At 49.6% G+C, this 10,537-nt stretch overlaps 1 protein-coding gene across 1 annotated transcript; it reads left to right on the forward strand.

Annotated features, from left to right (window-relative positions):
• The first annotated feature begins 1,969 nt into the window (after window positions 1-1,969).
• Window positions 1,970-10,145, forward strand: TEKTL1 (tektin like 1). Its single transcript, XM_007460960.1, has 7 exons — window positions 1,970-2,649; window positions 3,871-3,975; window positions 8,082-8,280; window positions 8,669-8,835; window positions 8,971-9,066; window positions 9,155-9,268; window positions 9,797-10,145. The coding sequence occupies exons 1-7, from the start codon at window positions 2,080-2,082 to the stop codon at window positions 10,043-10,045; spliced, it is 1,500 nt and encodes a 499-aa protein (XP_007461022.1). The 5' UTR covers window positions 1,970-2,079; the 3' UTR covers window positions 10,046-10,145.
• Window positions 10,146-10,537: the final 392 nt, after the last annotated feature.

A 10,537-nucleotide genomic window follows, 5' to 3' on the forward strand; every position in this document is an offset into this window, starting at 1 on the left:
CCATGTGTACTGAGGACCTGTTATGTGCCCTGAGCTGTGCTGGGCACTTGAGAGCAAGGTTCCTGCTCTCGAGACTCTTGGATTCTTCCAGGGTAGGTGGGGTAGACAAAAAAAATTTTCAGTAAGCAAATAAATGGATAAGACATTTTCAGATAGTAGTGAGTGTTATGAAGACACCATATAAAGAGACTGTAAGACTAAGGGAGCTGAGGAAGACCTGGCTTAGAGGTGAGACCTTCCTGAAGGACACCAAGAAGCCAGCCAGGCAAAAATCTTGAGAGAAAGAGATTCAGCCTAAAGGGTAACTGCAAGTACAAAGGCCCTGAGGTAGGAACTAGCATGACATGTTAGAGGAACACAAAAATGGCCAGAGAGACTGGAGCACAGTGTGGAGTGGACCTGGGGGTGGAGGATAGAAGATGAGTTAGTTCGGGGAAGTGACACTTTTGAGTAAAGATCTCAGATTTTATTCTAAGTACTATGAGAATCACTTGAAGGGTTTTTAAGCGAGAAAGTGATGTGCTCTAGTTTAAAACATAGTGCTGACTGTAGTGTGGAGAATGAATTTGGGGAGGCGAGGGAGGAGGGGGTAGACAGGGAGACCAGGTGAGTGAGAAATGAAGGTGTGAATGAGAATGAGAATGCCGCTGGTAGCAATGGAGAAAAAAAAAGATCATATTGGAGATAAGTTTTGAAGGTAGGACAGGCAAAACTTGCTGATGGATTGGATGTGGACACAAAAAAATTAAGGAAGCTTCCTAAGATTTTAACATGAGCAACTGGGGTGGATGGTGGGCTAACTGTCAAGTCAAAGAACACTAGTAGAGGAAAAAGATCAGGGAGATTCATCAAAAGTGTGGTTTTGGACCTGTCGAGTTTGAGATGCCTATCAATGGCCCAGATAAAGATGCCACTGCTAGAAGGAAACAAACAACGTGATGTGATGGAGAATTATGGGGGAGAGATTGAGGGCAATTGTCTCTTTTTCTTCCCCAGACTCTGAGAGACTTCCTATGTTGGAGGAATTATACATCATGTAAGTCTTGGTGGGTGGAAAACAAAGTCCTCCTTCCGCCATAGAGACAGGAAGTTCAGACATGAGTCACTTTCCTAGCTTCCCTTGTAGCTCAGGCATGATCATGTGACACAGGCTCAGGCAATTAGATGCAGCCACCTTGGACCCTGAGAACTAAGGGGGCAAAAAAGCAGGTACTATAGAGAACTGACTCAGTCTCTGGTCGCAGTAACAGTGCCATTCCCAGGGACAGCCAACCAGGAGCTGAGATTTCTGCAGTGGTTGCCATGGTGTCCTCAAGAGCCATCACGTGTCTTTGTATTTTTTGGCTGTGATTCTGATCGGGAAACCATCTTTTCCTTTGCTGTGGCTTGCACTAAAAATCCTGAGTGATGGGAGAGAGTAGAGCTTAGATATTGCACTAAGGAAGGACTCCTTTAAGATGGTAATACTTGGGGCTTCCCTGGTGGCGCAGTGGTTGAGAGTCCGCCTGCCGATGCAGGGCACACGGGTTCGTGGCCCGGTCCGGGAAGATCCCACATGCCGCGGAGCGGCTGCGCCCGTGAGCCGTGGCCGCTGAGCCTGTGCGTCCGGAGCCTGTGCTCCGCAAAAGATGGTAATATTTAAGCTGGGTTCTGAAGACTGAAAAGGAGCCAGCCATGGGAAGGAGGTGGAAAGGAGTATACTACACAGAAGAAACCGGAAATCCAAAGCTTTGAAGTGGGAAAGACCTTAGCATGTCCTCAGAGCTGGCAGAAGGCCCGTGTTCCTGGAGGGTAAGAAGCAACAGTGAGGGGTGGGCTAGATGAGGTCGGTTTTCTCAAAGAGCCAGGATTCCAAGCCACCTCTGCCTGGCTCCAAAGCAAAGAGTCCATCCAACCCTTCCCTCTAGCCTTTCCCCTCCCCCACTTTTGGAACTCTGCCTGCGCTGTTGCCACGGTCGTCCTGGTGATGGGTGCTCTGCTTCACTAACTCTTCAGGCCAGGAAGGAGTTGCGTGTGGTTGGGGGTCCCTGCCTCTCCTGGAGAGGACCTCGGGCCAGGCGAGGACACCAATCAGGGACCATGCCCGTGTTGATACCCCCGGTTGAGCACAGCCAGGACACGCGTGTTGGGCCTCCAGCATGGCGCGAGGCGACCAAGGCCTTGACACAGAAGGCGCACCAGCTGACCGACCGCTGTGGGCAAGAGGCGGTAACCATGTGGCAACCCAAGGACAGCGTGCGGGACCCACACATGGCGCGCCACCTCTGCCGGCCCGCCTACATCCTGCCCTGGCGCTTCCGCGTGGAGATGCTCAAAGGTGGCAGCACCATGGAGAAGCCACCGCCGGGTGAGGGCGTTACGTTGTGGAAGGGCAAGATGAAGCCGCCTGCCTGGCATGCGCGCCTGCCGCTGCCCATACACCGCGACGCGCGGGCCCTGCAGACGGCCGAGGTGGTGCACGCGCACGCTCGTGGGGCGCGCCTCACTGCCGCCCGCCTCAGCCGCGCCCAGCACCAGATCAATGGGCAGCTGCGGTTGCTGCAGCGCCAGCGGGAGGCTACCGACCACAGGCTCAGCGAAGTGCGCAAGGCCCTGCTTATTAACCAGCAGAGCGTCAAGCTGCGGGGCTACCGGCCCAAGTCTGAGAAGGTGGGACCACCATTCCCCCCAGCCCAGTCGCAAAGACTAAGGCCTCCGCTCCCAGATGCTCAGCCTGGGCAAAACCCACCCTATAGAGAGAACTCTCCAACCCATCCCAGCTCCATTGAGTGAGAGCACAAGAAAATTCCCCCAAGATGAGGTGCCTTTGTTTCCAGCGCCAGAGGTGGAGATCCTCCCAAAGAGATGAGATTCTCAGGCCCCTTGCCCCAGAGGGGGAATCTATCCCAGTCGCCCAGCCGGGGAGAGAAGGTGGGACACTTGAGTCAGACTAGATGAAATCCTTCCCAAAGAATAAAATCTACAACCCCCAGTCCAGACATGAAATCACTCACCCAGTCCCTAGGCGCAGAGGGTGAGACCCTCCCACAGGCATGAGACCCTCAGTGCCCCAATCCCACTGAAAACACACACGAAGCCCCCAGCTGAGCAGAGTGGGTGATGTCCTTGTCCCAACCCGGATGAAACTCTCCTCAAAATGCTTATCTTTAAAACCCTAACCAAAGTTCCCCACCAGCCTCAGCGAGTGAGAACCCCTCCCCGGGCCTCACCCAGGCGAAAAGGAGCAGATTTTGTGTAAAGATTGAGACCCTTGGACTCCCAGCCCCTGCACCTGAGACTTAAGCCCCTAGCCAGGGGGAAAGGGTGAGATCCCTAGTCCCAGCCCTGGTGAAATCCTTCCCCTAAAGTGAAACCGCAGACCCCCACCCCAAAAGGGGAGAATATTCCAGCCTCTCTGGGGAGAGATGAGACCCCACCCACAGGGTGGGATTCCTAGCCCCAGACCCCAGATCCAGATAGTAAGACCTCAAGAAGGCAAACCCTCATCATCCCTACGATGAGACTCCTCCACTTCTAGCCAGGGAGAGAAGATAAGACCATCACCAAGGACGGGGGACCCTCAGCCCCAGAAAGTGATGATAACCTTTCCCCAGGTTAAGTCACTTTCATCCCAGCTCACTGGGCTCCTACCTATATAAAGGGAGAAGCCCCCAGCCCTGCCCTCTAGAGGGTAAGACCTACCCCAAGTGAGAGCCCCCTAAAAGGTACAGCCTTCTCAGAGAGTGAGATCCCCAAAAGGCGAGAGTGCCCCCAACTCCATTCCCCAAAGCCAGAGTTTATGAGGTTGGCAAACCCTCTACTACTCTGGAAGGAGAACTCTCCCTCCAGCCCTCTCCCAAAGGTGTGAAAGATTCTCTCCTTGTTTTCCAGATCCCTGACAAAGCTGACAGTATGCTTACCTGGGAGAAAGAGGAACTAAAGAGCATGAAGAGGAAGATGGAGAAAGATATGGAAAAATCAGAGGCCCTGCTCAAGGTTGGGAATACCTGGGGCCACTTTAAGGGAGCTGGAGGGGGACCCTTGGTCACCTAATGCGCAAACTGCTCTAACCTGGGGGACTGTAGCAACAGCAAATCCCTCAACCCACACACCCGCCCCACCCTGACCTGACATTCACTGTATTTCCACTTTATGAAATGGAAAGACTGGAGCTCTGAGAGATGGAGTTGGGCCTCAAAATAGCAACGAACATCCCCCTGTGTGCCAAGCCCTGTGCAGTCATTAAGTCTTTAAAATCCTCCTGTGAAATAGAACTATGATCCCCTCTTTAGAGATGGGGAAACTGAGGCTCAGAAAGACATGACCTCACCCAAGGCATGGAGCTAGCCAGTGGTAGGGCTGTGGTTTCAGCTCAGGTGTCTTTTTTGTTCCAGCTTTAGCAAGATACAATTAACAAATTTAAATTGCGTATATATTTAAATGTACAGATTGAGGATTTGATATATGTGTACACTGTGAAATAATCACCATAATCACCTCGTGTGTGTGGTGAGAACACTTAGCAAATTTCAGTTATAAAAGACAGTATTGCTAACTATAGTTACATTAGATCCCCAGAACTTAATCATCTTGCATAACTGAAACTTTGTGCAACTGGACCAACATCTCCCCATTTCTCTCTCCCCTCAGCCTCTGCCAACCACCATTCTACTTTCTCCCTCTCTGAATGTGACTATTTTAGATTCCACATATAAGCGAGACCTTTCTGCATCTGGCTTATTTCACATAGCATAATATCCTCCATGCTCATCCATGATGTCACAAATGGCATGATTTCCTTCTTTTTTGAGACTGAATAATATTTCATTATATATTATTATATACTATACTATATTGATATCTACATAATTTATTAATTATTAATATATTATTATTATTGCTATATATTATTAGTATAGTAATAGTATTAATATAATATAGTAATATTGTTATTACTGGTAATTACTACTATTATTATATTACTGTATTATATATTATATTATAACACATTTTCCTTATCCATTCATCTGTCAACAGACATTTAGATTGTTTCTATGTCTTGACTGTGGTGAATCATGCTGAAATGTACATGGGAGCTGTTTCTCTTCGAGGTCCTGATTTCCTTTGGATATGTACCCAGAAGTGGGGGAACTTCCTCATGATTCAACTCAGACATCTTGGGCTCTTTACACTACTATGTGCTTGTCTCTGTCAGCTCCAGCCAGAGACGGTCTCTCACTGAATCCTTCACACTTGCAACAAGGATTTCCTTATGAGATCACTAATGGAGATGGGAGAGTACTTATGTTTCATGGAGCCTGTGTGTACTTTTGACTCTTCCATTTGACAAATATTAATCCAGTACCCTGGTGTCCCAACCACCGTGCTTGGCACTGGGGACAAAGTTGTGAACAGTACAGAACTGGCCTTGCCCTCAAGGAGTTCATATTATAGGGGCATTCAAAGAAGGGAGCGGCCAGGTTTGGGAGAGTGGAGCTGGGGGAAAGGATTTAGGAGCTGGTGCACCTACTGTCCGTGGTGCTGAACCTTACTTGCACCCAACCTACGGCACCCCCAGGCCGCTGTCATGTTCCTTTAAAGCTGGTGATCCTGAAAAATCCTTCAAGGAAGTCTGAAACAGACAAGGGAGAAGACCCTGTGGCCCCCTTAGGGAAGGGCTTGCAAGAGAGAAATGGAAATTGGGAGTTGGGAAAAGACAGACAGATTATAAACCCAGGAGAAAAATGCTCACACCAAATAGACATGTTTCAACTTAAAATCATGAACTCAGATCTCAAATTGACACTCAGAGCTTTCGCAGAGATCTCACCATGTGTCTCTAGAAGGCTTGCTGTCCCACTGTGCAAGTTATTTCATACCTTCTCTTTCTTCAGATCTCTCCAACTCCCTGCTCTTTCTTCATTCTCAATGAATGACCCCAATGCATGGAAACCACTGAAGAAAACTTCTCTCATTTTTCCTGTGCCAGTCCTATAATTCTATCTACCTGCCACACCTACCTTCTCCCCTTCTCCTGCATCATCAATATTTCTTTCTTTATTGGATCATTCTCACCAGTGAACAAATGGGGGGTTATCCTTTAATGGATACAGATCTATCTGGGTTGGTGAAAAGTTCTGAAAATGGACAATGGTGATGGTTGCACATTGTGAATATACTTAATGCCACTGAACTGTACACTTAAAATGGTTTCCTTGGCAAATTTCTATGTCTATTTTACCACAATAAAAAAAAAAATCTCTTTTGATCCCATGCACCCTTTCAGATAATCCCCATTTCTCTCATTCACTCACTATCCAATCTTATCTGCACATGCTGACCCTCTCACTTCCTTTGGTCAGGAACTGGATCATTTTTCCCCACTGCATCCCTGCCACCTGGCACACTGCCCAGCATACAGGAAGGGCTTAATGAATATTTGAATTCATTAATGAATGAAAGACTTTTTAAACCCATTTTTTACCTAAATAGATGAATCTCAATGATATGATATTCAGCAAAAGAAGCTGGACATTAAAAGTACACACTGTGTGATTCCATTTATACGAAGTTCTAAATTTCAAAAGCTTTTTCTTAAAGAGTCAGGTAGTAAATTGTTTAAGCTTTGTGTGCAATACAGTCCCTGTCACAATTACAGATGGTCCTCAACTTACAATGATTCAACTTATGGTGGTGCAAAAGTGATACACATTCAGTAGAAACTGTAATTCAAATTTTGAATTTTTATCTTTTCCCCGGCTAGCAATATGCAGTACAATTCTCTCTCATGATGCCGGGCAGCAGCAGTGAGCCACAGCCCCCAGTCAACCACTGGGTAAATAACTGACACCCTTATAGCCATTCTCTACCCAGACAACCATTCTGTTTTTCACTTTCAGTACATTATTCGATAAATTACATGAAATATTCAATGGATACACTTATAGCCATTCTGTGCCCATACAACCATTCTTTTTTCATTTTCAGTACAGTATTCAATAAATAACATGAAATATTCAACACTTTGTTATAAAATAGGCCTTGTGTTAGATGATTTTGCCCAACTGTAGACTAATGTAAGTGTTCTGAGCATGTTTAAGGTAGGTTAGGCTAAGCTATGATGTTTGGTAAGTTAAGTGTATTAAATGCATTTCAACATACTATTTTCAACTTACAGTGGGTTTACTGGGATGTAACCCCGTCGTAACTCGAGAAAGATCTATACTTAATTTGGCCAGTGGAGCACAAAAACAGCCAGAAACTATATGTACATGAATGAGCATGACCATGTTCCAATGAAGTTTTATTTACAAAACCGGATGGCCAGTCCAAAGTCTATAGTTTACTGAGCCCTTCACTAATCTACTAGGCAGCTTAGTGGGAAAGAGGTACAGGGCATCAAGGAAATTTCTGAGGTGATGGAAATATTCTATATTTTGATGAATGTGGTGTTTATATGGATATATATGAAGTCTTCTGTTTTAATATGAGTTTCAAATAATCACAAATATCTAAGGAATGCAATATATTTTATAATAGTGGCAGTAGGATTTGGGTAGGGATGGGGGTCCAGATGCAGTAGAGCCTGGAAAGAGGAACTCTGAAGACAGCTGAGGGTGCTTCATACTGAGTAGAAAAGAGGAAGGGAGACCTGGAGACTAGGGATGGGGGTGGGATAAGCCCTGAATGCAACTGAGGAGAAGGGATGGCACAAGAAGACCAAAGTGTAGGTACAGCTAAATACCTCTCCACTTCACAGATGGGGAAATTGATGGGGGAGGGGCTTTCTCAGGGTGCCAGAGCAGAGCCAGGCACAGAACCCAAGCAACTAATATTGGGAACAGGAAAGCTGCCACCAGCCCCTACTGTTCCTTACTCCCCACCCGGGGACCACTGAAGGCTTCTGGACAGAGGCTGAGAGTATTGGGCGTCCGAGCTTCCCCTTGAAAATGGGTTGCTCCTTTCCGGCTGCAACAAGAACTGGAGAAAGTCAATTTGGAGGCAAAACACTTTGCAGCCACTAGCTGAGAGATCACGAGTCACTTCCCCCAATCTCCCAGCTTACAATTGACCTCTGCCTCTCTCTCCTTCCTCACTCCCAGACCCTGGCCTCCTGCCGCGACACTCTGGTCTTCTGCTGTAAGGAGAGGCTCCAAGCTGTGGAGCTAATGAACCAGCCTCTGGACAAGATTCTGGAGCAGGCCGGCCGCCACTCTTGGGTGAACCTCTCCCGAGTTCCCACCCCGCACACTCAGGGCCTGAAAACCCCGCCTCCAGACCCTGTGGGCACCTATACCCCAGGTAAAACCCCACAGAAAGGAGTCCACTATAGTGGGTTTCCTTGGTACTCACCTCTCTCCCACTTCTCGGCTGCCACCTTCCCCGGGTAACTGACCCCCTCGACCAAGAGAGAGGGGTGCCAGTCTCCAGCAGAGCACACGTTCTTGATTAGCTCTTTCCCCTACGCACTGCTGCCTCCCACACTCCGACTCGTTCAGTCACTCCCTGATGCTACTCATACTAACCCCGCTATTGGCCCCTCCCCTGGACTTCCTCCCAGTCCATCAGTAAAGCCCCCTTGCCCAGGGCCCACCACCACCTGAGAATAGAGAGGGGGGACTCAGAAAGCCAGGGCTGGGAAAAGGAGACCCTGACACCCCACACGCGTCCCTCCTCCCCACCCCGTCAGAGTGCGCCACGGCGCTGTACGAAGCCAAGCGACTGTTAATGGAGGCCAAGGACACTTTGCTGGATATGGCAAAGAACGAGGAAGGCATCCGAGAACAGCAACAGCAGATAAGCGACCGCGTGTGCGCCTCGCTAGCGCAGAAAATGCGCGAGACCTTGGAGCTGAAGGTGGGCCCCGCCGGCGCCGCTCCGAGTTGGCGGCTGGAGGCTAGGATGCTGTAGCACCGAGGAGGGAGAGGGGGAACGCAGGAGGAGAGGGGACAGGAGGCCGATGTGACTCTCCCTGTGCTCCCACCCACCCAGGATGGACTGAACATGACCTTAGGACTAATGAGGGGAACTATCCACCGGTGCACGAAATTCAACCAGGAGATGTGCATCACCCGCGGCCTCGTCAAGGTATGGTTTGGGAAAAGGGTCTGCGGGGATGTGGCCAGGGGCGTCGGGTAGGCTGGGCCTCACAGCTCTACACACCACACTCCGCCAGGGTCCTCTGTCAAAAAGTCACCTGGAGACTCGAGAGAAACTGGACAGACCTCTGGTTCGCATGTATCAGAGACACGTGGGCACCCAACTCCCAGAGGCCACGCGCCTCGCCCAGGTAAGCCCCTGTCCATCCCCCTTCCGCGCCTGCCCTCCCTCTCCAGGCGCGGCCCTGCCCTGGTAAGACTCCTTTCTCAAGCACACTTAGCCCAGGTAAGACCCCCTCACTCAGGTCTGTGAGTCCTTGAACTCCTCGACCAGAAGGATGCTCTTCAATACCCACACCTGTCTCAAATAATTTCCCTCAACCTCTGCTCCACCTCTATCCAAGGTCCGCTCCTCCCCGCAACTGCAGGTGCATCCCCTCCTTCATACCCGCACTGTCACAGGTTCTTTTCCGAGTACATTCTGGCCCAGGTGTGTAACTCCCAACCCCATTCGAGGCTCGCCCCTCCCAGCTGTGCTCCTTCCCAGGCGAGGCCCTTTCACATGCACACCTGACTCAGGTGTGCCCCCCATCTGAGGCCCCACCCCTCTTCAGCTGTTGTCCTTTCACACGCACACCTGGCCCAGGTGTGTCCTTGCATCCCAGATAGCACCTCGCTGGGGCTCACCTGTTTCTCAACACGGCCCCTCCCGTCTCCAGGGCACTGACAAACTGCAGCGCCGCATCTCGCATGTGGAAGAGAACCTGAAGGAGCTGCTCTCCATGCGCAAGAACCTCACCTGGAGCCTCCACTGTAAGAAGATCGGGCAGGACGTGGACTACAACGTGGTGCGCTTGCGCCTCCGCCAGCGGCACCCGCACGTGTGCTACGAGCAGGCACAGCGCCTGGTCAACGACTGGGACCCACGCACGCCACCACGCGCGGAGTCCAGCGTCGCCCGCAAGTGACAGGCGCACCGTAGCCCCAGTCGGCCACAGCCCAGCGGCCCTCCCTCTCTCCTGACGCATCCTCTCTCCGAGCTCCCTCTAGCAGAATTATAATTTAAAATAACCTAGTAATTACCACTTATTAGGCACCTACTGGTCACTTACCCTACAACACTTTATAGGTCGTGTATCCTGGAAGTTAATAGAATGGATTTGGCCACCATATTTCTAGGGCTCAAATCCTGGCTCCCCGATTTCAGATTGTGTGGCCTTAGGCAAGTCACTGTTCCTCTCTGGCCTCAGTGTCTCCAACCTGTACAATGCAGAATTACAGCATTCACCTCGAAGCCTTGTCATAAGGATAGATGAGTTCATACATTTAAGACCTCTAGAATGGTGGCTGCATATAAAATATCCTCAACTGCAGGTGAATTGTTATTCCCATTTTACAGTTAAGGAAGGTGAAGCATAGTGAGGTTAAGCAGATGCCCAAGGCCATGCAGCTAGTAAGTA

The sequence above is a fragment of the Lipotes vexillifer genome, unplaced genomic scaffold, assembly GCF_000442215.2.
Source record: "Lipotes vexillifer unplaced genomic scaffold, Lipotes_vexillifer_v1.1 scaffold469, whole genome shotgun sequence".
NCBI classification, from domain to species: Eukaryota; Metazoa; Chordata; class Mammalia; order Artiodactyla; family Lipotidae; genus Lipotes; species Lipotes vexillifer.

Coding starts and splice junctions, on each gene's coding strand:
- TEKTL1 (XM_007460960.1), top strand. CDS start 2,080: ATGCCCGTGTTGATACCCCCGGTTGAGCACAGCCAGGACACGCGTGTT. Junction 8,281..8,668: donor TGTGGGCACCTATACCCCAG/GTAAAACCCCAC, acceptor CCACCCCGTCAG/AGTGCGCCACGGCGCTGTAC. Junction 9,067..9,154: donor TCACCCGCGGCCTCGTCAAG/GTATGGTTTGGG, acceptor ACACTCCGCCAG/GGTCCTCTGTCAAAAAGTCA.